Raw genomic sequence first — 25,543 nt, 5'->3', positions numbered from 1 at the left:
CTCTCTCTTTCTCTATCTCTCTCATGCTTTATCTCTCCTGCTCTCTCTCTCTCTCGTGCTCTATTTTGTGTTCTCTCTCTTATGCTTTCTCTCTCTTTATTGCTCTCTCTCTCATTCTCTTTCTCCCTCTTTCTCATGCTCTCTCACGCTCTCTCTCCAATGCTCTTGCTCTCTCTCTCTCATTCTCTTTCTCCCTCAAGCTCTCTCTCCCATACTCTCACTCTCTCTCTCATGCTCTCTCTCTGTCATGCTCTTGCTCTCTTATGCTTGCTCTTTCATACTCTCTCTCTCTCATTCTCTTTCTCCCTCTCTCTCATGCTCTCTCTCTCTCTCATGCTCTCGCTCTCTTATGCTTGCTCTCTCATGCTCTCTCTCTCATGCTCTTTTGCATGCTATGAATGAATGAATGAATGAAAAACTTATATAGCGCGGCACATGCGAACTGAATCGCCTCTGGGCGCTTGATGTTTCGTGTCTCATGACATCAAAAGAGCAGAGTTTTAATCCGTCTTCTGAAAGTCAGGTGGTTTTCCTCCAACCGAACGCTATCTCTCTCCCTCATGCTCTCTCTCTCACACTCTCTCTCTCTCATGCTCTTGCGCTCTCTCTCCCCATAACATGCTCTTGCTCTCTTATGCTTGCTCACTCATGCTCTCCCTCATGCTGTCAAACACTCTCTCTCATGCTCTTGCTCTTTCTTTCTCTCTCATACTCTATCCCTTATGCTCTCACTCTCATGCTCTAGCTCTCTCTTTCTCACTCTCATGCTCTAGCTCTCTCTTTCTCACTCTCATGCTCTCTCTCTCTTTCTCATGCGCTCTCTCTCATGCTCTAGCTCTCTATTTCTCTCTCTCTCTCATGCTCTTTCTCTATATCATGGTCTCTCTCATGCTCTCTCTCAGGCTCTCGCTCTCTCTCATGCTCTTGGGTTCTCTCTCCCTCACGCTCTCTCTCATGCTCTTGTGCTCTCTCTCTTTCATGCTCTCGTACTCTCTCTCCCTCTCTCTCATGCTTGCTTTCTCATGCTCTCTCTCCCTCTCTTTCTCTCTCATGCAAATTCAAATTCAAATAAGCTTTATTGGCAGGACCAAATACATGTTAGCATTGCCAAAGCAGTTGAGTTTGTATAAGAAAAAGGGAAGGGGGGGGGGGGGTAATATAAAGGGGAATAGACATGCTCTTGCTTTCTTATGTTCTCTCTCATACTCTCTCTCTACTGCTCTCTCTGTCTCTCTCTCTTATGCTCTTTCTCATGCTCTCTCTCCCTCTCTCATGCTCTCTCTCTCGTGCTTTCGTTCTCTTATGCTTGCTCTCTCTCCCTCCCTCTCTCTCCCGGATAGCAAGCAATTGTGCTGCAAGTTTGAAAATGACTTGGTAAGCTCTTGCCAGGCTTCACATGTTTGTTGCACAATTGAAGCAAGTCTGCATCTGGAGGACATTGCACAGTTCCTAGATCAACGTTCTTTGCAAACATTCTGCAAATCTGCTGCGAGTTCTGGTTCAGTTATGTTGTGTAATAGTCATCCCACTACAGGGGTCACTGTGACTGAATTGTCATCATTGTTCCCTGCTGTGTGTAAGGGTTTTCTTTAATTGGTGCTGGGCAGCCATATAATCACTGTGGGTGTGTGCAGAGAGGTGATTGGTAACCATGATATCTGATATGGGGTTCAGGGAGGTAGAAATCAAGGAGTGACTAACCCTAATATCCCATTGGTGGAGCACAATTTGGAATGTTTAATTTGTCCTTGTTTATATGCTGAGATTTAGCAGAAAATGTGTGTATTTAACGAGAGGATGAAATAGAAACCTTAAAGAGGACTACAAATCCCAGCAATACATTAACAATGTAGAATACCACCAGCTATAGGGGGTGTATATAGAGCGTTGTGCATTGTATAGAGAGAGATGACTACACTGTACTGTGTTGTAAAGAGATCCATGCACTGTACTGTATACAGGGAGATTAATTCATTGTGCTGTATACAGAGAGACCTATGCATTGTGCTCTATACAGAGAGACCTAAGCATTGTGCTCTATACAGAGAGACCTATGCATTGTACTCTTTACAGAGAGACCTATGCATTGTACTCTATACAGAGAGACCTAAGCATTGTGCTCTATACAGAGAGACCTATGCATTGTGCTCTATACAGAGAGACCTATGCATTGTGCTCTATACAGAGAGACCCATGCATTTTTCTCAGGGCTGGTGCAAGGATTTTTGACACCCCTGGCGAAACCTCATTTTGCCGCCCCCCCCCCCCCCCCTGCTAGTGCTAGTATGCTACCCTATTTTGTGCCCTAGGCAAGACAAGCTAATTGGGGAGGAGGCGAGAGGGGGGCTAAGAGAGAGGGGGACTGAGAGAGAGGGATGTAGGAGGGAGGGCTGAGAGAGAGGGAGGCTGTGAGAGTAGGGGGGTTGAGAGAGTGGGGGCTGAGAGAGGGAGGGCTGGCTAAGAATGGAGGGAGGGCTAAAAGAGACGGATGGGCTAAGAGTGATGGGGGGACAGAGAGGGGAAGGCTAAGAGAGAGAGGTAGGAGGGAGGGCTGAGAGAGAGAGAGGTAGAAGAGAGGGCTGAGAGATAGGGGGGTTAAGAGAGTGGGGGCTGAGAGAGGGAGGGCTAAGAATGGAGGGAGGGCTAAGAGAGGGGGGCTGATAGAGACGGGTGGGCTGAGAGAATGGGGAGGGCTGAGAGAATAGGGTGTGCTGTTAGAGATGGGTGGTCTGAGAGAGGGGGGACTGAAAGGATAGGGAGGGCTAGGAGAGAAGAGAGGGGGCTGAGAGAGAAAGGAGGGGGGCTTAGAGAGAGGGGGGATGACTGAGAGAGAGAGATGGGGGCTGAGAGTATAGGGATGGCTAAAAGAGGGGGGGGGGGTGGCTGAGAGAGAAGGGATGAGGGCTGATCGAGAGGGGGTGACAGGGGAGGGGCTGAGAGAGAGGGGAAGGGCTTAGAGAGAGGGGGGCTGAGAACTAAGGGAGGGGGGCTTAGAGAAAGGGGGGTTGAGAGAGCAGGGAGGGGGCTTAGAGAGGTGGAGGGCTGAGAGAGAAGGGGTTGAGAGAGAGGGAAGGGCTGAGAGAGAAGAGAGGGGCTTAGAGAGAGGGGGAGGGCTGAGAGAGAAGGGAGGGGTGGCTTAGAGAGAAGGGGAGGGCTGAGAAAGAAGGGGGCTTGGAGAGAGGGGGGCTGAGGGAGAAGTGAGGTGGGCTTGGAGAGAAGGGGGCTGAGGGAGAAGGGAGGGGGCTGAGAGAGAAGGGAGGGGGCTGAGAGAGAAGGGAGGGGGCTGAGAGAGAAGGGAGGGGGCTGAGAGAGAATGGAGGGGGCTGAGAGAGAAGGGAGGGGAGCTGAGAGAGGGAGGGGGAGTTTAGGGGAGATGAGAGACCCCTAGCCTTGTTCCTGCAGTCCCATCTCTGTCCCAGTCTCTGTCTGCAGGTGTGTAAGATGACAGACAGTACTACCTTCCATACCATGATACCAGTCTCCTGCTTCGATCCGTCCAATTCCAGCGGCTCCCGCCCGTCCTTTGTGACAACTCTGTGCCCCTAGTGAGTGGCGAGCCTGTCTGTCCTCCAGCTCCGGGCCTCACATCAATGCGCGGAGAGGAACTTGGAGCAGTCCATGCTCTGGAAGCATGGGGTACGCTGTGTCCGCTTGTCTCCTGGGGGAGGTGAGGTCAGGGGCGAAGTCAAGGAGGAGGCGGTGCCACGGTGGAGCTCTTCTCCCGAGTCCCGTGCTTATCTGCGCTCTGCCCCTCACTGTTCACTGCCATGTGGATGCCCGGCCGCCCACACCTCCCCAAGGGTGCTGCTGATTGCTGCCCACTGCCGCACCGCCACAGACATTTCTGGTGCTAGACAGCCGGGAAGAGGACAAGGTGCATTGACAAGCTCCAGACGCCCTCTCCTCCCAGTAGAGAGTGGTTAAGCCAGCGGCCGTGGCTGCGCCCTAGGCGGCTGCCTAGTTTGCCTAGTTGGTAGCGCCATCCCTGATTGTGCTGTATACAGAGAGATCCATGCATTGTGCTGTATACAGAGAGATCCCTTTCATGGGAAATAGGAAAAGGTGGATACTTTTGTCACCATCTATACTGGTCTCACCCCACTCTATAGAGGTCTCAGGTCACATGACCTTTCTGGTCTAGGCATGCTTTATATCCCTGACAGTAAAGCAGAGAGATGAGCGGAGGGATCCCCTAGCACTGGTTCCTCTATTGTGCTGTATTGGGCTTGGTCTATAAATGGCTAGATTTGCCTCCTACATTGTGTGCAATGTCTACCATTTGTAGCTTTATTCCTGGCTGGCTATTCTCTGCAATCTCTGGATTTATGCATCTGTTGCCCCTCGACCTGAAAACACAACGATTCCCATCATGGGTTGCCCTGTGTATTTGTGTATGTGTAATACTAATAATAAAAATAACAAAATACGCAGGAATCACTATCTCTAATACAAAATAAAAAGAAATGCAGTAATATGCAATGGTGTTGTGAAACAATGATAAAGTGCACTAATTCAAGAAGACTAATTCAAGAAGATATGCAGCAAAAATAAACAAATGTGCATGAATTACTATCCCTCATTTAAAAAACCTCACATAAAATATGATAATATGCGATAAGTGAAACCGTGAAGAAATGCGCTATTTCAAGAAGCTAAGCAGCAAAAATAGACAAATATGCAAGAATGACTGCCCCTAATAAAAAAAAAAACACAAAACAAAAATTGCAGTAACATGCGATAATATGTGAAACACTGATCATTATTTTTCTATTTTTGCTGCTTAGCTTCTTGAATTAGCGCACTTCATCACGGTTTCACTTATTATCGCATTTTATGTTTTTTTTTTAAATGAGGGATAGTCATTCATGCAAATTTGTTTCTTTTTGCTGCATAGCATCTTGAATTAGTGCACTTTATCATTGGTTTCACATCATTATTGCAAATTACTGCATTTTTTTTTCTTTTAACTAGGAATAATTATTCCTGCATATTGGTCTATTTTTGCTGCATAGCTTCTTAAATTAGCGCACCATTTTTTTTTAAATGGGCATGGTTTACGTGAAATAGTGGGCGTTGCTTAAATAGGCATGGCTCAGATGGGGTTTGGTTAGAGTCTGAGATGAATGATGGATGGAGAGGGTGAGGGAGAGAAGGAAAGGGGGATGGACGGACAGCAGGCCTTCAATCATGGCGCTTCAATCATCACGGCACCATGGTTGTTATGGTGTCAGGATGATTGCAGCGCATTATTTTTATTATTACATTGTAATATAGAATGAAATCATTCAATTCACCATAATGCAGAATCAGTGGGACACCTAAGCGTGTCACCTGCCAGATCGACTGCCACCAGATGGCATCATCTGCCCCCAGCAGAGTCCGTCCTTACATCAGGTTCCACCCAGCAGAGTCCGTCCTTACATCAGGTGCACCCAGCAGAGTGCGTCCTTACATCAGTGTCCCAAGCAGAGCCATAGTTACCCCCCATACATAGTTACCCCCCCTGTACATAGTTACCCCCCTGTACATAGTTACCCCCCGTACATAGTTACCCCCCCCCCGTTCTTATTTACCCCCTGTTCTTAGTTACCCTCCCCTGTACTTAGTTACCCCCCCTGTACTTAGTTACCCCCCCCCTGTACAAAACAAACTCCACGAGCGGCACTGTGTGTTCAGTGGAGAGGCCAGGGGCCGATCCGTACAGCTAACCCCAGCTTCAGAATTGTGATGAGAAAAGCTGATTCATTGGCTGCACTGATCGAGCCCTCTCCCCTCTCCACTGAACACAGAGGGAAAGATATTGTGGCGGCCATTTTGTTGGAGCTAAGTGTATAAAGCCAAACATTCCCGATTTCCTGGACAAAAAGGCAAAATCCCAAATCGGGACGAGGGTCCCAAAATCTGGATTGTCCCGGGAAAATCGGGACTGTTGACAACTATGCTGGTGGTATTCTATTGTTACTGTATTGCTGGTATTTGTAGTCCTCTATAAAGTTTCTATTTCATCCTCTCGTTAAATACACACACTTTCTGCTAAATCTCAGCATGAAAACAAGGAAAAAAAAAACATTCCAAATGGTGCTCCACAAATGGGATATTCAGGTTACTCACTCCTTGATTTCTACCTCCCTGAACTCCATATCACATCTCATGGTTACCACCAGGGCTTTTTTTCAGGGGGAACCTGGGGGGACTCAGTTCCACCACCTCTGGCTCAGACCCTTTGGTGCCTGCTCACCACAATCACTTGTAAACACAGAAGTCTGGTTTCTGTGTTTACAAGTGACAGCTCTGCATTCTGTGTGTAACCCCCTGAATTCTGCACTCTGTATGTAATGCAATCCTGGTATTTAATGCCCTTTTAAGACCCTTCTACTGTTTTTGAAATCTGAACGGGGTCGTGGTTGAGTTCCTGCACTTATTTTCTGAGAAAAAAAGCTCTGCTTACCACTCAGCTCTCTGCACACTCCCAAAGTGATTCTATGGCTGCTCAGCACAAATTAAAGAAAAACCTTACACACAGCAGGGAACAATTCAGCCACAGTGACCTCTGTGGTGGGATGACTATTATACAACATAACTAAACCAAATGTTTGCAAAGAAATTTGATCTGGAGTCATGCAATGTCAACTTGCTGCAGGACAATTAGTTGCTATCTGGGATTGTTTCATAGAAATAAATCATTTTTGTATGATAGATAAATTTTTTTATGTAATGACACAGGGTTTATCATTATATATGATTGTTGGAGTGAATGTATTTCACACATGTACAGTAAGGGATTAGGTTAATAATAGTGGGTTCACTATCACTAGGATTGTGGGATTATAGATTTGCTCTGCTTCCTTCTTTTTTTTCTTGACAAAAATGGAGACTTGCTGTAGACTTGCGGGTCTCTTGCTGTAGACTTGCAGGGCTCTTGCTGTAGACTTGCGGGTCTCTTGCTGTAGACTTGCAGGGCTTTTGCTGTAGACTTGCGGGGCTCTTGCTGTGGATTTACGGGGCTCTTGCTGTAGACTTGCAGGGCTTTTGCTGTAGACTTGCGGGGCTCTTGCTGTAGACTTGCGTGGCTCTTGCTGTAGACTTGCGGGGCTCTTGCTGTAGACTTGCAGGGCTCTTGCTGTAGACTTGCGGGTCTCTTGCTGTAGACTTGCAGGGCTTTTGCTGTAGACTTGCGGGGCTCTTGCTGTGGATTTACGGGGCTCTTGCTGTAGACTTGCAGGGCTCTTGCTGTAGACTTGCGGGGCTCTTGCTGTAGACTTGCGTGGCTCTTGCTGTAGACTTGCGGGGGCTCTTGCTGTAGACTTGCGGGGCTCTTGCTGTAGACTTGCAGGGCTCTTGCTGTAGACTTGTGGGGCTCTTGCTGTAGACTTGCAGGGCTCTTGCTGTAGACTTGCGGGGCTCTTGCTGTGGATTTGCGGGGCTCTTGCTGTAGAATTGCAGGGCTCTTGCTGTAGACTTGCGGGGCTCTTGCTGTGGATTTGCGGGGCTCTTGCTGTAGACTTGCGGGGCTCTTGCTGTGGATTTGCGGGGCTCTTGCTGTAGACTTGCGGGGCTCTTGCTGTGGATTTGCGGGGCTCTTGCTGTAGACTTGCGGGGCTCTTGCTGTGGATTTGCGGGGCTCTTGGTGTAGACTTGCGGGGCTCTTGTTGCAGACTTGCGGGGCTCTTGCTGTAGACTTGCGGGGCTCTTGCTGTAGACTTGTGGGGCTCTTGCTGTGGATTTGCGGGGCTCTTGCTGTGGATTTGCGGGGCTCTTGCTGTAGACTTGCGGGGCTCTTGCTGTGGATTTGCGGGGCTCTTGGTGTAGACTTGCGGGGCTCTTGCTGCAGACTTGCGGGGCTCTTGCTGTAGACTTGCGGGGCTCTTGGTGTAGACTTGCGGGGCTCTTGCTGCAGACTTGCGGGGCTCTTGCTGTAGACTTGCGGGGCTCTTGGTGTAGACTTGCGGGGCTCTTTCTGTAGACTTGCAGGGCTCTTGCTGTAGACTTGCGGGGCTCTTGCTGTGGATTTGCGGGGCTCTTGCTGTAGAATTGCAGGGCTCTTGCTGTAGACTTGCGGGGCTCTTGCTGTGGATTTGCGGGGCTCTTGCTGTAGACTTGCGGGGCTCTTGCTGTGGATTTGCGGGGCTCTTGCTGTAGACTTGCGGGGCTCTTGCTGTGGATTTGCGGGGCTCTTGCTGTAGACTTGCGGGGCTCTTGCTGTGGATTTGCGGGGCTCTTGGTGTAGACTTGCGGGGCTCTTGTTGCAGACTTGCGGGGCTCTTGCTGTAGACTTGCGGGGCTCTTGCTGTAGACTTGTGGGGCTCTTGCTGTGGATTTGCGGGGCTCTTGCTGTGGATTTGCGGGGCTCTTGCTGTAGACTTGCGGGGCTCTTGCTGTGGATTTGCGGGGCTCTTGGTGTAGACTTGCGGGGCTCTTGCTGCAGACTTGCGGGGCTCTTGCTGTAGACTTGCGGGGCTCTTGGTGTAGACTTGCGGGGCTCTTGCTGCAGACTTGCGGGGCTCTTGCTGTAGACTTGCGGGGCTCTTGGTGTAGACTTGCGGGGCTCTTGCTGCAGACTTGCGGGGCTCTTGCTGTAGACTTGCGGGGCTCTTGGTGTAGACTTGCGGGGCTCTTGCTGCAGACTTGCGGGGCTCTTGCTGTAGACTTGCGGGGCTCTTGCTGCAGACTTGCTGGGCTCTTGCTGTAGACTCTCGCTATGGACTTGCAGGGCTCTTGTTGTGGACTCACCACTGCAACTTCGCTCTTGCTAGAGACTTGCCGCACAAATTTGCTACAAATTGGAAATGTGTCTAGAACTTGTGCTTCAAGTGCTCTAAAAGTTTTCAACTTGCCAGGGAAGATGTGCAGCAAGTTGACAAGACCTACAATTCAATACTGCCACAAATGTGTGGCAAGTTATCCTTGCTATCTGGGCTTTCTAGCTCCCTCTCATGCCCTCTCTCTCTCTCATGCTCTCGCTCTCTCTCTCTTTATTGCTCTCTCTCCTGCTCTCTTATGCTTGCTCTCTAATGCTCTCTCTCATGCTCTTGCTTTCTTTCTTTCTCTCTCTCTCATTGCATGTGTATGCTCACTGATTGCTATATTAGTGTCACTGGGCCACAAAAATTGTCAGGTCTCCGATTTGTCCGCTACAATATCACAGTCCTGCTAAAAATCGCTGATCACTGCCATAAATAGTAAATAAAGTCCGTAAAAATATCCCATAGTTTGTAGACACTATAACTTTTGCGCAAACCAATCAATATACACTTATTGGAATTGTTTACCAAAAATATGTAGCAGAATACATATTGGCTTAAACTGATAAAGAAATTAGATTTTTTAATTATTTTATTTTATTGGGATGTTTTATAGCAGCAAGTAAACAATATTGTTGTTTATTTTTTCTAAATGGTCAAGTTTTTTTCTTGTTTATAGCTCAAAAAATAAGAACCGCAGAGGTGCTCAAACATCCCCAAAAGAAAGCTCTATTTGAGGGGAAAAAATGGACATCAATTTTATTTGGGTACAATGTCACAAGACAGTCAAAGTAATGCAGTGCCATATCACAGAAAATGGCCTTGTCATTAAGGGGGTAAAACCTTCTGGAGTGGTTAACTACATAATGTCTTCAAAATATACACTAAGGGCCAGATCCACAAAAGGGATACGACGGCGTATCTGCTGATACGCCGTCGTATCCCTGTTTCTAACTATGCGGCTGATTCATAGAATCAGTTACGCATAGCTAGTCCTAAGATCCGACAGGTGTAATGGACTTACACTGTCGGATATTAGGATGCAGTTCCGCGGCCGCCGCTGGGGGGAGTTCTCGTCGTAATCCAGCGTCGGGTATGCAAATTAGCACTTACGGTGATCCACGAAGCTTTTTCCCTTCGTTAAGTCGCCGTAAGTGTTAGTTTGCCGTCGCAAAGATAGGGCTACTTTTACAAAGTGTAAAGTTAGTACACCATGTAAAAGTATACCCGTCTTTCCCGCGTCGCTGTCAAATTTTTTTTTTTATTTTTTTTTCCCGCCGCATCTCTTTTTTACACGTCGCGATTCACAAAACTTGGCGCAACATAACTTCGCGCAAAGCACGTCTCGAAAATAGCGTCGGGAGCATGCGCAGTACGTCCGGCGCGGGAGCGCGCCTAATTTAAATGGGACTCGCCCCATTTGAATTGGCCTGCTTTGCGCCGGACGGATTTAAGTTACACCGCTGCAAATTTCCAGGTAAGTGCTTTGTGGATCGGGCACTAACTTGTGTAATTTGCGGCGGTGTAACTTAAATCACAAAAGTTACGTTGCGCCCGCTGGTTGTGGATCTGGCCCTATATTATTATTTCTGTGATATATACAGTTGTGTGAAAAAGTATTTGCACCCTTTCTGATATTTTTTTTGCATATTTCTCATACTTAATTGATACAGATCATCAAACAAATTTTATTATTACACAAAGATAACCCGAGTAAATACAAAATGCAGTTTTTATATGATGGTTTATTTATTAAGGCAAAAAATATTTGCAAACCTGCCTGGCTTTATGTGAAAAGGTAATTGCCCCCTAAACCTAACAACTGGTTGTGCCACCTTTGGCGATAACAACTGCAATGAAGTGTTTGCGATAAATGGCAATGAGTTTTTCACGTTGCTGTGGAGCAATTTAGGTCCACATCGGAGGGTTTTCCAGCATGAATGGCCTGTGTAAGGTCATGATACAGCATCTCAATTGAATTTAAGTCCGGGCTTTAACTAGGCAATTCCAAAACCTAAATGTTGCTTTGTTTGAACCATTTGGAGGTGGACTTGCTGTTGTGTTTCAGATCATTGTCCTGTTGCATTACCCAAGTGCACGTGAGCTTGAGGTCATGAACTGATGGTCTGACATTCTCCTTTAGGATTTTCTGGTAGAGCTCAGAATTCAGGTTTCATCAAAAATGGTAAGTCGTCCAGGTCCTGAAGCTGCAAAGCTTCCCCAGACCATCACGCTACCACCACCATGTCTCACTGTTGGTATGATGTTCTTGTTATGAAATGTTGTATTCGTTTTATGCCAGATGTAACGAGACGCACACTTTCCAAAAAGTACAACCAGTCCACAAAATATTTGCCTTAAAGTCTTGGGAATAATCAAGATGTGTTTTGGTAAATGTGAGATGAGTTTTTGTGTTCTTTTTGGTCAGCAGTGGCTTTGGCCTTGGAACCCTCCCATGGATGCCATTTTTGCCCAGTCTTTTTCTTATTGTTGAATCATGAACAATAGCTGATGCAAGTGAGGCCTGCAGTTCTTTAGATGTGGTTCTGGGTTCTTTTATGACCTCCTGGATGAGTTGTTGTCATGCTCTTGGAGTAATTTGTGTAGGCTGGCCACTCCTGGTTCACCACTTTTCCATGTTATCTTCATTTGTGGATAATGACTCTCCCCGTGGTTCACTGGAGTTCCAAAGCCTTAGAAACTACTTTGAAACCCTTCCTTGACCGATACATGTACATTATTTTGTTTCTAATCTGTTCTTGAATATTTTTTAGATTGTGGCATGATGTGTGGCTTTTTGTGATCTGTTAGCATGCTTCACTTTTTCAGACAGCGTCTATTTATGTGATTTCTTGATTCAACAGGTCTGGCAGTAATCAGGCCTGGGTGTGGCAAGTGAAATTTAACTCAGCTTTCCAAACAATTGTGGTTAATCACAGTTATATATGATTCAGCATGGGAGGGGGCAATTACTTTTTCACATAGGGCCAGGCAGGTTTGAACAGCTTTTTTCCCTTAATAAATGAAATAATAATGTAAAAACTGCATCTTGGATTTACTTGGGTTATCTTTGTGTAATATTAAAATTTGTTTGATGATCTGAATCATTTAAGTGTGAGAAATATGCAAAAAAAAGAAAAAGGGGTGGGAAAATACCTTTTCACACAACTGTGTGTGTGTATATATATATACATACATATACATACTGGGAATTTGTGATGTTTTTTAACACGCATTTTTATTCTTATTATAAGATACGAGTGAGACAGAATGTGTGTGTCAAAATGGAGATGACAGGGGGAAGAGAGAGCTGAGCAGTGAAATGCTAGTTTGTGTGCCAGCCCCTCCTAGAAATGCTAGTTCACGTCCCAGGCACACAGAGAATGCAATGATTCAGGGAAATCATTGTTTCCTTTCCCATTGGCTCGGTGAACTACATTCCAAGATGGCATTGCTAGTAGTAAGTAGGAAGCAGAAAGAGAAGCTCTGAATGCATTTTTTGAAATGCCTCTGAAAATTTGTAAGGTAAGCAATTTTTACAAAAAAATAATTATGCACATTAAGAATGTAATCAGTGTTAGGCATGAATTTTTAAGGTATTCTGTATTTTTGAACTTATGCTTTAACCGCTTGCCGACCAGCCACAGTCATTATGCTGCGGAAGGACGGCTCATTCCTGCGAAACGCTGTAGCTGTACGTAGGTCTTTTTTACATATATAGCATAGGTTAACCAGACATCCCGGTTTCTGGGGGGCAGTCCCCGGACTGAGGACACTGTTCGCAGAGCCAGCCTGTTGCTGGAATTGTCCCTGGATTGAAGTGGCATGGGGGGAAGCCTGTACTCTTGCCCCAGGTGCAACATTTAGGGGGGGTGCAAATTTATTACTGTGCTGTGTTGCGGCCATGTGCAGCATGCCCCCCCCGGTAGGGTAACTAGACTTCCCCGGTTTGTAGTGGTCAGTGTAGGAATCAGGTAGGTCAGTGTAGTGATTAGGTAGGTCAGTTTAGTGGTCAGAGTAGGAATTAGGTAGATTAGTGCAGTGGTCTGGTAGGTCAGTGTAGTGGTCAGTAAAGGAATCAGTTAGGTCAGTGTAGGAATCAGGTAGGTTAGTGCTATGGTCAGGTAGGTCAGTGTAGTGGTCAGTATAGGATTTAGGTAGGTCAGTGTAGGAATCAGGTAGGTTAGTGCAGTGGTCAGGTATGTTAGTGTAGGAATCAGATTGGTTAATACTACTGTACTAGTGGAAGGGACTCAGGGAGTGCTCTCTGTCTGCGGTTTAGGGGGTGAAAATTTCTTGCCTTGTCCCAGGCACCGACGACCCACACTTCAACACTGACTGCATATATAATTTGAGGAAAATATGTGTAAAAAATAGTTTACAATTTATCAATAAAAAATAAATGTCCCCAGATTTAACACACTGCACGCGCTGCACGGCGGGGAAGCTGATGTTCATGGCCAGCCACCACGATGTCCACCGGCCACCCCAGGTCGCTCCACAGAGAGCCAGAATGGGGATCTGTCAATGTAAAACAGATCCCCGTTCTGACAGGATAGTACAGTGAGATTGTCTGTTCCTAGTTTCAGTATTAGGAACAGTGATCGCTCTGTACTCCCAGTCAATCCCCTCCCCCCACAGATAGAAACGCCTCCCAGGGAACGCATTTAACCCCTTCATCGCCCCTTAGTGTTATCCCCTCCTCCGCAAGTGTAATTTATACAGTAATCAGTGCATTTTTATAGCACTGATCACTGTATAAATGTCACTGGTCCCAAAAAAGTGTCAAAAGTTTTCGATCTGTCCACCGCAAAGGCACAGTCCGGTGACTTGTCCTGAATGTTCCCCTATGGGGGAAGTTCCTCCACTGACTGCGCAGGCGCAAGCTTCCCGACGGAAATCCCCGAACCTCGCCCGGCATCCAGGCTCATTCTTTAACATCCCCGTGGATTGGAGGATGTTAAAAAAAGAGCCAGGAGGCCGAGCGAGCGAAGCGAGCCGTCCGAGCGCAGCGAGGACGTGAGGCCGACTGGCCACTTACCTCACAATCCACGTCGCCCTGGATGCAGGCCGCCGTTCGGGGATTTCCGTCAGCAAGTTTGCACCTGCGCAGTGTTTGAAGGAACTTTCCCGATGGCTGGAACCATCTCAGCGCATCAGTTCGCGCATGCGCTGGAACTTCCATGATACATGGAACCAGCACGTCAGATCACCGGCTAAAAATCGCTGATCACCGCCATTACTAGTAAAAAAAAATACAATTATAATATAAATTTCATAAATCTACCCCCTATTTTGTAGACACTATAACTTTTTTGCAAACCAATCAATATACGCTTATTGCGATTTCTTTTTACCAAAATAATGCAGAAGAATACATATTGGCCTAAACTGATGAATAATTTTTTATACATTTTTGGGATATTTAATATAGCAAAAATGTAAAAGGGGGGAAGGGGGAGGGGAGAATTTGCGCTAGGTAGAGAATAAAGTGATAATTACGTGAAAAAATTATTAAATAATTAAATGTTAATAATGATCCCTGAGGGATTCCTGCAGCTAAAACACTAAAAACCTTGATACCAAGTGCAAAAATAGATGCGTAAAAACAGTGTAGTGCTGGAAATTAAAGCATAATGAATAGATCAATCAAACAGATTGAATAAAATATTGTGACCATCAAAACAATTAAATGAAAAATTGTGACATATACAAATGATATGTAAATAAACAGTCCATGAAATATTAAATCCAGTGGATCCACAGATGAAAATCCAAAGAAAAAGTTCAAAGAAAAGGGTTGTAAACATCCAATGTGTAATGAATGATTCCAAAAAATGTGAGGACAGCCCAACACCTGAAGGTAAAATTAAGGCTTACCAGAAAGCCAGCAACCGCCCCTCTCAGTGGGGGTCAGACAGGCTTATAAGATGAATGAATCCTGCAGGGCAGCTGAGGGAATCCTCCGTCTCACACATTCTCAATGGCTCCAAACCCCAGCTCACGAATCCTTCCAGAGATATTGCAGGTGTGTATTAGGAGGAATGGAGTCCACACTCAGATTGGGGGTGAATAAGCCGCAATGGAAATAAAACAGAAAAAGAATTCCATAGTGCAGGCGTTTAAATGATAAAAAAGGAATTTATTGTGGCTATAAAATACAATCTCTCTCAATCAAAAGAGAGATAATGAAAATCCTTGCAAGGAATAAAAACAGATGAAAAAGCTCAGTTTGGCGTCAATCCGCCTATGGCATGACGCCTGACGATCGTTTTGTCACACTGACGTCATCAGGTGCCCATGATGACGTCAGTGTGACGAAATGATCGTCGGGCGATTGTATTTTATTGCCACAAAAAATTGTTTTTTTTAGCATTTAAACGCCTGCACTATGGAATTTTTTCTGTTTTATTTCCATTGCGGCTTATTCGCCCCCAATCTGAGTGTGGACTCCATTCCTCCTAATACACACCTGCGATATCTCTGGAAGGAGTCATGAGCTGGGGTTTGGAGCCATTGAGAATGTGTGAGACGGAGGATTCCCTCAGCTGCCGTGCAGGATTCATTCATCTTATAAGCCTGTCTGACCCCCCTGAGAAAGGCGGTCACTGGCTTTCTGGTAAGCCTTCATTTTACCTTCAGGTGTTGGACTGTCCTCACGTTTTTTGGAATCATTCATTACACATTGGATGCTTACAACCTTTTTATTTTAACTTTTTCTTTGGATCTTCATCTGTGGATCCACTGGATTTAATATTTCATGGACTGTTTATTTACATATCATTTGTATATGTCACAATTTTTCATTTAATTGTTTTGATGGTCACAATATTTTATTCAATCTGCTCGATTGATCTATTCATTATGCTTTAATTTCCAGCGCTACACTGTTTTTACACACAATATAGCAAAAATAAAAAATATTGTTTTTTTTTCCATATTTTCTGTCTTTTTTTGCTTATAGCGCAAAAAATAAAAACCGCAGAGGTGATCAAATGCTACCAAAAGACCACCGCAAATTGATCAGTTAAAGCGACGCAGTGCCATATCGCAAAAAATAGCTTGGTCATTAAAGGGGAAAATCTTCTGGGGCTGAAGTGGTTAAATACACCTAACTAGAAGTTGCTTAAGTAATAAAGGTCATCTTTATACTTGGCAAGTGTGTCCGTTGACTGCCTCATTTCTTGTGACTAAATCCACTACAATCATCTCTTATCACACTGTCAAAGGCTTAACAGCTTTAACTGCCTGCTGTATTACAGAATGCCTAGCTAGTGCCAGTCCCATTGATGATTCCAGAGTTCTGTTTCCTGATGTCTGGGCTGCAGGCCAGGTAACTATTTCTAAATAGCAGTGCCAGGCACAGCATAGGACATAGCTGCAGAATCCACTCTGATTGGCACCACGTTGAAGTTACCACTTCATTATTCTGGACAGTTGCTGTAGGCACTGTTGATGCAATCCTCGACCATCAACATTTTGCTGTAAGAAGGCCAACAGTATATGACATTTAGAAGACTGTCCCTCTTGTTCTGTGGCGGGTATTTGAAAACAGCGTTGGGCACTGCAAGGACCAAAAGGATGACGGAACTCCTAATACAAACAAAATATTCAAATTCGTTTACCATCAGTACCATGACGGATGTGAAGAACATCATTAAGGTAGGAGGCACAAATTGAACTCTATAAAGATTGTTTTCCTCTCCACCTAGACATATTCTTTGTACAGAGGAATGTCATAGATTTTTGTTGACCAGATTTCAGACCATAGAATCCAATAGGGTTGATTTACTAAAAGAAAATGTTAGTAAATACAGTGAAGCTATTTTATTTTGAATCAAGTGTAGGGGACTTACAAAACTGGGATTTTTTTTTTTTTTTGCTCATGATTGGATCATAAACATAGGCATTAACTTTACTGACTAAGCCTCAGTTCACAAAAGAATGGCCATGCGATCCATTTAAATACATTTCTAATCTTTGGTACGATGCAGTGCGATTTGAGCCCATTCAAACTGAATGGGCTCATATTGCATCACACTGGCCCAGATTCAGGTACGACTTGCCCATTTCTTACGGAGGCGCAGTGTACCGTTTTAACAAAATTTCCTGCGCTACGCTTGATTCATGGAGCAGTAGCTCCGTAATTTGCGTGGGCGCTCCTGAAAAATGCCCGGCGTAAGCGCGCGTAATTTAAATGATCCCATAGGGGGCGTGGATCATTTAAACTAGGCGCGTTCCCGCGCCGAGCGTAGTGCGCATACTCCGTCGGGAAACTTTCCCGACGTGCATTGCGGCAAATGACGTCGCAAGGACGTCATTTGCTTCAAAGTGAACGTAAATGGCGTCCAGCGCCATTCACGATTCACTTACGCAAACGACGTTAAATTTTAAATTCGCGACGCGGGAACGACGGGTATACGTAGCATTGGCTGCCCCTGCTAATAGCAGGAGCAGCCTTACGCGGAACCCGACGAACGGAAACAACGTAAACTGCGTACGCAGGGCTCACGTAGGGTTGTGAATCGGCGTTAGTATGCAATTTGCATACTATACGCTGACCACTACGGGAACACCCCCTAGCGGCCATCGTAAGAATGCAGCCTACGATACGACGGCATAAGGAGCCTTATGCCAGTCATATCTTAGGCTGCAGTCGGCGTAACGAGGTTCCTGAATCAGGAGCATTCGAAACGCCGGTGCAAGTAAGCAATTGCGCTGCGTAACTATGGTTACGCAGACGCAATTGCTACCTGAATCTACCCCACTGAATAGCAGGTGAGTTGTACAGGAATGCAGCGATTTTCTGTATGATTTATATGTGATTCATAATGTGAACCTACAGCCATGGCCAGAAGTTTTGAGAATTATATAAATATTGATTTTTACAAAGTCTGCTGCCTCAGATTTTATGATGGCAATTTGCATATACCCCAGAATGTTATGAAGAGTGATCAGATGAATTGCCATGAAAATGAATTTAATCCCATAAAAAAAAAATTCCACTGCATTTGTGAGGAAGGCTTCAGGGCGCAGGGCGCCTAAGAAAGTCCAGCAAGTGCCAGGACTGTCACTTACAGTTGATTCAGCTGAGGGATCGGGGCACCACCAGTGCAGAGCTTGCTCAGGCAGGTGTGAGTACATCTGCATGCGCACAGTGAGGAGAAGTATTTTGGAGGATGGCCTGGTGTCAAGAAGAGCAGCAAAGAAGCCATTTCTCTACAGGAAAGACATCAGTGTCAAACCAATGGGTGGAATGACAACTCATGGGGCCCCTGGGCAATAGGAGATCATGGGGCCCCCTGTGTCCCCGTCCACACTCAAGGCACACCCACGTCTCCCTCTTTAACTCTCTCTCTCTGTCCACAGCTCACCTCTGTGTCCCTGTCCACAGCTCACCTCTGTGTCCCTGTCCACAGCTCACCTCTGTGTCCCTGTCCACAGCTCACCTCTGTGTCCCTGTCCACAGCTCACCTCTGTGTCCCTGTCCACAGCTCACCTCTGTGTCCCTGTCCACAGCTCACCTCTGTGTCCCTGTCCACAGCTCACTTCTGTGTCCCTGTCCACAGCTCACCTCTGTGTCCCTGTCCACAGCTCACCTCTGCGTCCCTGTCCACAGCTCACCTCTGCTTCCCTGTCCACAGCTCACTTCTGTGTCCCTGTCCACAGCTCACCTCTGATTCCCTGTCCACAGCTTACCTCTGTGTCCCTGTGCATGTCCCTGTCCACTGCTCACTTCCACATCCCTGTCCCATGTCAGCCCACTTCTCCTCACCTCGTAGGACGTAGGAGTCAGTGAAGTCTAGGAAAGGAGTCTCTAATGGGGCCCCCTACTGGAATGGTCAGTTCGCCTCTGGGACAGACTGATATTCGGCAAAAGGTACAGGGATTGGGCTGCTGTGGTCTGGGGTAAAGTAATTTTCTCTGATGAATCCCCTTTCCCATTGTTTAAGGCATCCTGAAAAAACCTTGTCCGGAGAAGAAAAGGTGAGCACTACCATCAGTCCTGTGTCATGCCAACAGTAAAGCATCCTGAGACTATTCATGTGTGGGGTTGCTTCCCAGCCAAGGGAGTGGGCTCACTCACAATTTTGCCTAAGAACATGAATAAAGAATGGTACAAAAACATCCTTCAAGAGCAACTTCTCCCAATCATCCGAGAACCGTTTGAGCAGCAGACTTTGTGAAAATGAATATGTGTTTGTGTCATTCTCAAAACTTTTGGCCACAGCTGTACGTGAACATTTACTAAGGTATCTAAACCCAAAATTTTTTTAATCATTTAAAGGGGTTGTAAACTCTTGCCGCTTTTCACCTTAATGCATGCTATGCATTAAGGTGAAAAACCTCCTGTGCTGCAACAGCGCCCCGTTATACTTACCTGAGCCCCGTATTTCCCACAAAGGGAACGAGCACACCAGCTCCGGCCGGTGTTTTATGTCCTGATTGGATAGATTGATAGCAGCGCAGCCATTGGCTCCCGCTGCTGTCAAACAAATCTAATAATGTGGACGCCGGGGGGCGGAGCCTAGTCCTGCTGTTTATGTCTACGGCAGGACACAGGAGCACGCCCGAACGGGTGTCCACGAAGGAGAGTTCTTCTCTGACGGGGCACTCGAGAAGAGGAGGAGCCAGGAGCGCCACAGAGGGACCCCAAAAGAAGAGGATTGGGGCCACTCCGTGCAAAACCAACTGCACAGCGGAGGTAAGTATGACATGTTTGTTATTTTAAAAAAAACTTTACAACCACTTTAAGATAGAATAGAAAATGGTTAAAAGCCCTATCAAGTTATTTAGGCCATCTATGTTTACACTTCCTGTCCTGTAAACACAACAGGAAGTGAGAGGAAGGTAGGCATATACACATAACTGTGGGTAAAGTCATCGCAAAAAACAGCTAGGGCCACAGGGACCTCGATAGGACAACATGTTAGGCAGAAAAAAAAAAGGAATAATGGGCTTATGGGCCTATCAGAGGACCAGGCAAGGAGTAGAAGGGAATCTGAGCTAAGTAAAAAGGGAAAAGGAGGAGAAGAAAGAGAATAGAAAAAAGAGGGGAGAAGGAAACGTAACTGGACCGCTGAGCATTGAGCTACATAGAACATGTATACAGCATCAATGAATTCCACAGCTTTCAAAAAAAAATGAGCTAAAGAGCATATAGTGCAAAAGCTATAATAAAGGTGTCCAAGTCTCAAGTGCAGAGGGGAAGCCGAGAGAGGAGGGCCCCTACACCACCTAGCTCCAGGGAAATCACTGAGGGAGCACATTTTTTTAAGGTAGAAAAGTGCATCCAGATATACCACAAAGTGGTAAACTTGCACTAAGTGTCGATTCCTGTGCCTGCATCTCCTTCATCAGTATGGTGTCATTTACTATGTCCACCCAAAGGGACATTAGCATGGCGTAATTTACTATGTCCACCCAAAGGGACATTATGTCATTTTGTGCACCAAAGCAAGACAGCTTAAACAAATATGATTTTTGTGGTCACTGTGGCTTGTTGTCAGTCTATTTTTTTTTTTTAACGCAATGCATGTAAATGTGTGAAATAACACACCAGGACACCAAGGTCTGAATGGGTCCTTAGACAGGTGTCTCTGGAACAAGTGTCCCCATTGGAAGATTTCCCCTTTATTCCTGTTCTGGTGACATCACAAAATGGTTACCAGGAGTCCAGGACTAATAGAGAGGGTGAATCTTGTCAGATGGTAAACAGACAGGCAATAAAAACTGGGCATGGATTCTAACCCTTTACCACTCATTGCACAAAAACTGGGTTTACAGTAGATACAATCATTCCATTCTCTTTTAGCTTAGTTAGTATTGACATTCAAATGGATGTCTGTAATGTTCAAAACGTTTCATGGCTAGTCCAAGCCCCAAATGGTCTGTTTTGTCCTGCAGAGGCTGCTTCCAAAATGCATCACAAAAAAATGCAAAAAAAATAAATAAATACATACACCACTATTTCATTGTTTTTTGCTAAGTCTTGTGATGTAATATTAACAGACCACTGTGTGGCAAGTGTCAGTTTCTTCCAGCATGGCCTCGTACACACGACCAAGTTTCTCGGCAAAAACCAGCAAGAAACTTGCTGGGATTTAATGTTTTCTGAGGAAACCGTACATTTTTCGACAAGGAAACTGTCGAGGATCCCGTCGAGCCAAAAAGAGAGCATGTCTTCTTTTTCCTCGACGGGAATGGAGAAACTTGCCTTGTCAAGTTCCTCGACAGCCTAACAAGGAACTCGACGAGGAAAACGATGTGTTTCGCCCGTCGAGTTCCTCGGTCGTGTGTACGAGGCTTCAGTCTCATTATGTATTGCACTTTCACATAAATTCGATTTTATGCATTTTTAAAATAAGAATATCTGAGGTTGAGTGTTTGCACTTCACATATTAGTTTAGACTGGTAAGATTGCACTTAATAGAACATGTGATACACATTAATAATAGGTTGCACAGAGAATCATTCACATATATTAAGTGCACCACTGTACAGACTGGGCTTCACTGTTAGCCAGCTGAAGCCTGTAGACCAGGTGCCAGAAACTGTACAACTACCTACCCGTCATACCAAGCGACTCTTCTGGGGGTATGTGCTACACTGATATTTCTGTTTTGTATGGCTATAGGCTAGTTAGGTTCTGTGCTGTTTTTATAAATATATTAGGAACATCGGAGGTCACCAGAATTTCAGGTTCCACACAAGGCTATACAGAGATTATTAATTGAATCTGTTATTCAGACAAAAGTCACATTTATAATCAAATTATGTACAGAATTAAAACATTTAAGCTATTAAAAAGATGGATCACATCATCACAATACTGTATTACCTATGACTTGGATCCATGATCCCTCCAATACTCATCTTTTCCGGGCAACTATGAGGACATGGGGTATGTTGCTCATCATGACTCTCCTGGTTGTAATAACAGATGTTGTATCAAACCCCGTGAAACTAGTGGAACCTGCTAGAGGAGTCAGTATTGTGTTAATATTACAAGCCACACATTGGCAGATACAAGAGGAAATTAAATGTAATTGATTTGTTTACAAATTGACCATATTTGACACACAGATAAGCTGATAATTCAAAATATACCAGATACACAATCAGGCTATACATTTCTACGTATTTAAATAAAACCGGTTTTGAACTATTCCAAATTTGTCCGTTCCAAAGGTGTTCTTCAAATTTGAAATAGGTATGTGCTTGCTTAAAGCTGAAGTAAACCCTTGCATACAGTTTCATTTCCGAAAATTTAACACTCCCAATGGTTGTGCTCTTAACCAAACTGTCAAGCCATCCAATGGCTGGTGTCTAAACTGATCACATGTGCAGCATTATGGCAGTTGTAGATTAAACAGAGGCAAAGATGGCAGCTTCCTTGGCTGAAAACGATAGGGGGGGGGGGGTTACTTACACTTTAATGAGCTAAGGACATGTATTTTTCGTTCCCCCTTTCAAAACTTTCTTTTGACTCATAATGATAATATTTACATTAATGTTTAACGTTAATGTTTAATGCTTACAAGCCAACGAGTCAATTGTTTGCTTTTTGAGTGACAGCATCTGGAATCTTCCCATATCAAATAAACGAGTTCCATAATTTATTGTTGTTGTTCATAAAAATGTGGTACTGCATTGCTGAGCAACCTGGATGATATCCAAATGTCATGTCTAAGAAATAAGACAGCAGATTGAAGCATGTTTTGTGTCTTGGAATAAACCATTCAGAAATATTTAGGCTGTCATTACTGAGCTTCCCTTCTGAAAAAATAGTTGCCTGGTTATCATGCTCATCTTTTGGCCTTACTTCTTTAAAGGGGTTGTAAAGGTACAATTTTTTTTTCCTAAATAGCTTCCTTTACCTTAGTGCAGTCCTCCTTCACTTACCTCATCCTTCCATTTTGCTTTTAAATGTCCTTATTTCTTCTGAGAAATCCTCACTTCCTGTTCTTCTGTCTGTAACTCCACACAGTAATGTGAGGCTTTCTCCCTGGTGTGGAGTGTCATCCCCCCCCTCCCTTGGACTACAGGAGAGTCAGGACGCCCACTAACACACAGCTCCTTTCTCTATCTGCAACGTAGAGAGCGTCCTGACTCTCCTGTAGTCCAAGGGAGGGGACGAGCACGACACTCCACACCAGGGAGAAAGCCTCACATTACTGTGTGTAGTTACAGACAGAAGAACAGGAAGTGAGGATTTCTCAGAAGAAATGAGGACATTTAAAAGCAAAATGGAAGGATGGGGTAAGTGAAGGAGGACTACACTAAGGTAAAGGAAGCTATTTAGGGAAAAAAATTGTACCTTTACAACCCCTTTAGGTCAATGATCAGGAGCCGGAATAAATACCAGGGTTTACTGAAGCTAAAGACAACCATAAAACTAGTATTTCATAAAAAAGGTCAACAATGGCAGCCTCTTATTTTTTTGTATGACAGTTCTCACAAATGGATTCTAAAATATCTTTGTAATCTATTTTTATTTATTAACAGTGTAGTCTGAAGGTCACTTAAACAACCAATTCAATGTACAACCGATCAGATTCCACCCATTGCATAATTGTTAGTATTTATGTAGTGCTACCCTTGTAAGGGCCACTGATAGAATCTATACCCCACTGGTTGCCCCGACTCTGCAAATCCTCCGTCATCTCTGACACCCTGAGTTCAGTAATTTTTTTACCAACTGTCACCAATAATAAGAAACTTACACAATACCCGTGAAACAGTTCTGTGGTAAAAGGGACACCTAAAAGTGTAAAACATAACACTGTAAATTGCAAAGGTATTTTTATCTTAACAATATAGCACTGTTTATTAATACTATTTGCAATTGGTAACCTTTTGGTAGTAGAGAGAAATGTAAAGTATAAAAAATTACCCAAGTTGTGCCAGAACCTGTTTCTGTCACAGTGAACAGGTCAGCAGAAGGGTATGGAACTGACACTTAATTTACATTAACATCAGTACAACATGACAAACATTATGCAAAGGATTGTGTTTAAATTAGCTCCTTTAAATAGAGTTCCAGAGAAAGCGAGAGCAGACCCTTTGTGCTAAAAATAACTTTAGTCACTTGAGCGAATAAAGAGAGGATAAAAAGGGTTGAAGTTTTACTCCTTGTGACAATTTAGAAAAAACACAATTAGCTAGATTCAAGTAGAGCGCCTTAACTTTGCGGCGGCGTAGTGTATCGTGTTTACACTACGCCGCCGTAAGTTAGCGAGGCAAGTACATGATTCACAAAGTACTTGCCTGCTAAGGTACGGCGGCGTAGCGTAAATCGGGCGGGCATAATGGCGCCTAATTCAAATTCGGCTGAGGGGGCGTGTTTTATGTTAATGGGGGTGACCTGACGTGATTGACGTATTTTACGAACGGCGCATGCGCCGTCCGTGTACATATGCCAGTGTGCATTGCGGCAAAGTACGCCGCACGGTCCTATTGGTTTCGACGTGGACGTAAATGACGTAAATCCCTATTCAAGGACGACTTACGCAAACGACGTAAAATTTTCAAATTTCGCCGCGGGAACGACGGCCATACTTTATTACTATTCCAGCTATTTTATGGAATAACTTTAGGCCTGAAAATGCCTTACATAAACGGCGTATCTTTACTGCGTCGGGCAAGCGTACGTTTGTGAATCGGCGTATCTACTCATTTACATATTCTAGGCCGACCGCAATGGAAGCGCCACCTAGCAGTCAGCCTAAAAAGTACACTTTAGGATACGACGGTGTAAGACACTTACGCCGCTCGTATCTGAGCCTAATTTAAGCGTATCTGGTTACCAGAATACGCTTAAATTTGCGTCAGCGCAGATTCAGACTTAGGCTGGCGTATCTATTGATACGCCAGTCTAAGTCTTTCTGAATCTAGCTAAATATTTTTAAGTTGTTGCTATAATAAATATCCCCAATTTAAAAAAATAAATGTTTTCATCAATTTAGGCCAATATGTATTGTTTTACATATTTTTGGTAAAAAAAAAATATATAAGCGTATATTGAGTGGTTTCTGCAAAAGTTATAGCGTCTACAAAACAGGGGATAGAATTATGGCATTTTATTTCATTTTTTTACTAGTAATGGCGGCAATCAACGATTTTTATCAGGACTGCGACATTGCGGCGGACAGATCGGACATTTTGACACTTTTTTGGGACCATTGACACTTATACAGCGATCAGAGCTAAAAATAGCCACTGATTACTGTATAAATGTCACTGACAAGGAAGGGGTTAACACTAGGGGGCAATCAAGGGGTTAAGTGTGTGTTCCCTAGGTGTTTTCTTACTATGAGGGGATGGGAATGACTGGGGGAGGAGACAGATCGCTGTTCCTACTTAGTAGGAACAGATATACTGTTTCTCCTCCCCTGTGAGAACAGGGATTTGCGTGTTTACACACACAATTCCCTGTTCCTGCTCTAATGCCCCTGATCGCAGGTGGCTGGCAGCGTTCGCGCCCACCGCTGTGCCGCAGGTGCACTCGTGTACCTGCTATAGCTCTCAAAGGAGCTGCCGTATATATACTGAGATTCGTGCAGGAGAGGCATTCTGCCGCCGTATATATACAAGAGCCGGTCGGGAAGCTGTTAATGAGTGTACTGGATTTTATTGTAAGCCAACACACCTTTGGATTACAGTAAAATTCTATTAAAATTTAAATGCAAAATAATTTTACCAAGTTTCCAATTACCAATTTAAGGAATGGGCACACATTTGTCAGTTATACTTTATCATTTACATTTTATTTAACTTTGGCTCACCTAACTTTACATTTT

The 25,543-nt window shown here is 44.7% G+C and overlaps 1 protein-coding gene across 5 annotated transcripts in view; it reads left to right on the top strand.

The window, feature by feature from the left end:
- LOC120937804 (serine palmitoyltransferase 3-like) overlaps nucleotides 1–25,543 on the top strand; it is an 89,904-nt gene that overhangs the window by 1,652 nt on the left and 62,709 nt on the right. For 2 of the 5 annotated variants that reach the window (XM_040351292.1, XM_040351296.1), the window contains exon 2: nucleotides 16,004–16,403. The exons of 1 other annotated variant lie outside the window; for it this stretch is intronic. In XM_040351292.1, coding sequence (XP_040207226.1) covers nucleotides 16,245–16,403 — 159 coding nt within the window. In that variant the 5' untranslated portion in view covers nucleotides 16,004–16,244. Of the gene's footprint in view, nucleotides 1–11,931; nucleotides 12,267–16,003; nucleotides 16,404–25,543 lie in introns of those variants that run through there. 2 more of the 5 variants (XM_040351293.1, XM_040351294.1) reach the window with 2 other exon arrangements.

This window comes from Rana temporaria, chromosome 4 (genome assembly GCF_905171775.1).
Source record: "Rana temporaria chromosome 4, aRanTem1.1, whole genome shotgun sequence".
Lineage (NCBI taxonomy): Eukaryota > Metazoa > Chordata > Amphibia > Anura > Ranidae > Rana > Rana temporaria.
Note: the sequence above shows the minus strand (reverse complement) of the source record. Positions and strands in the feature narration are given on the sequence as shown.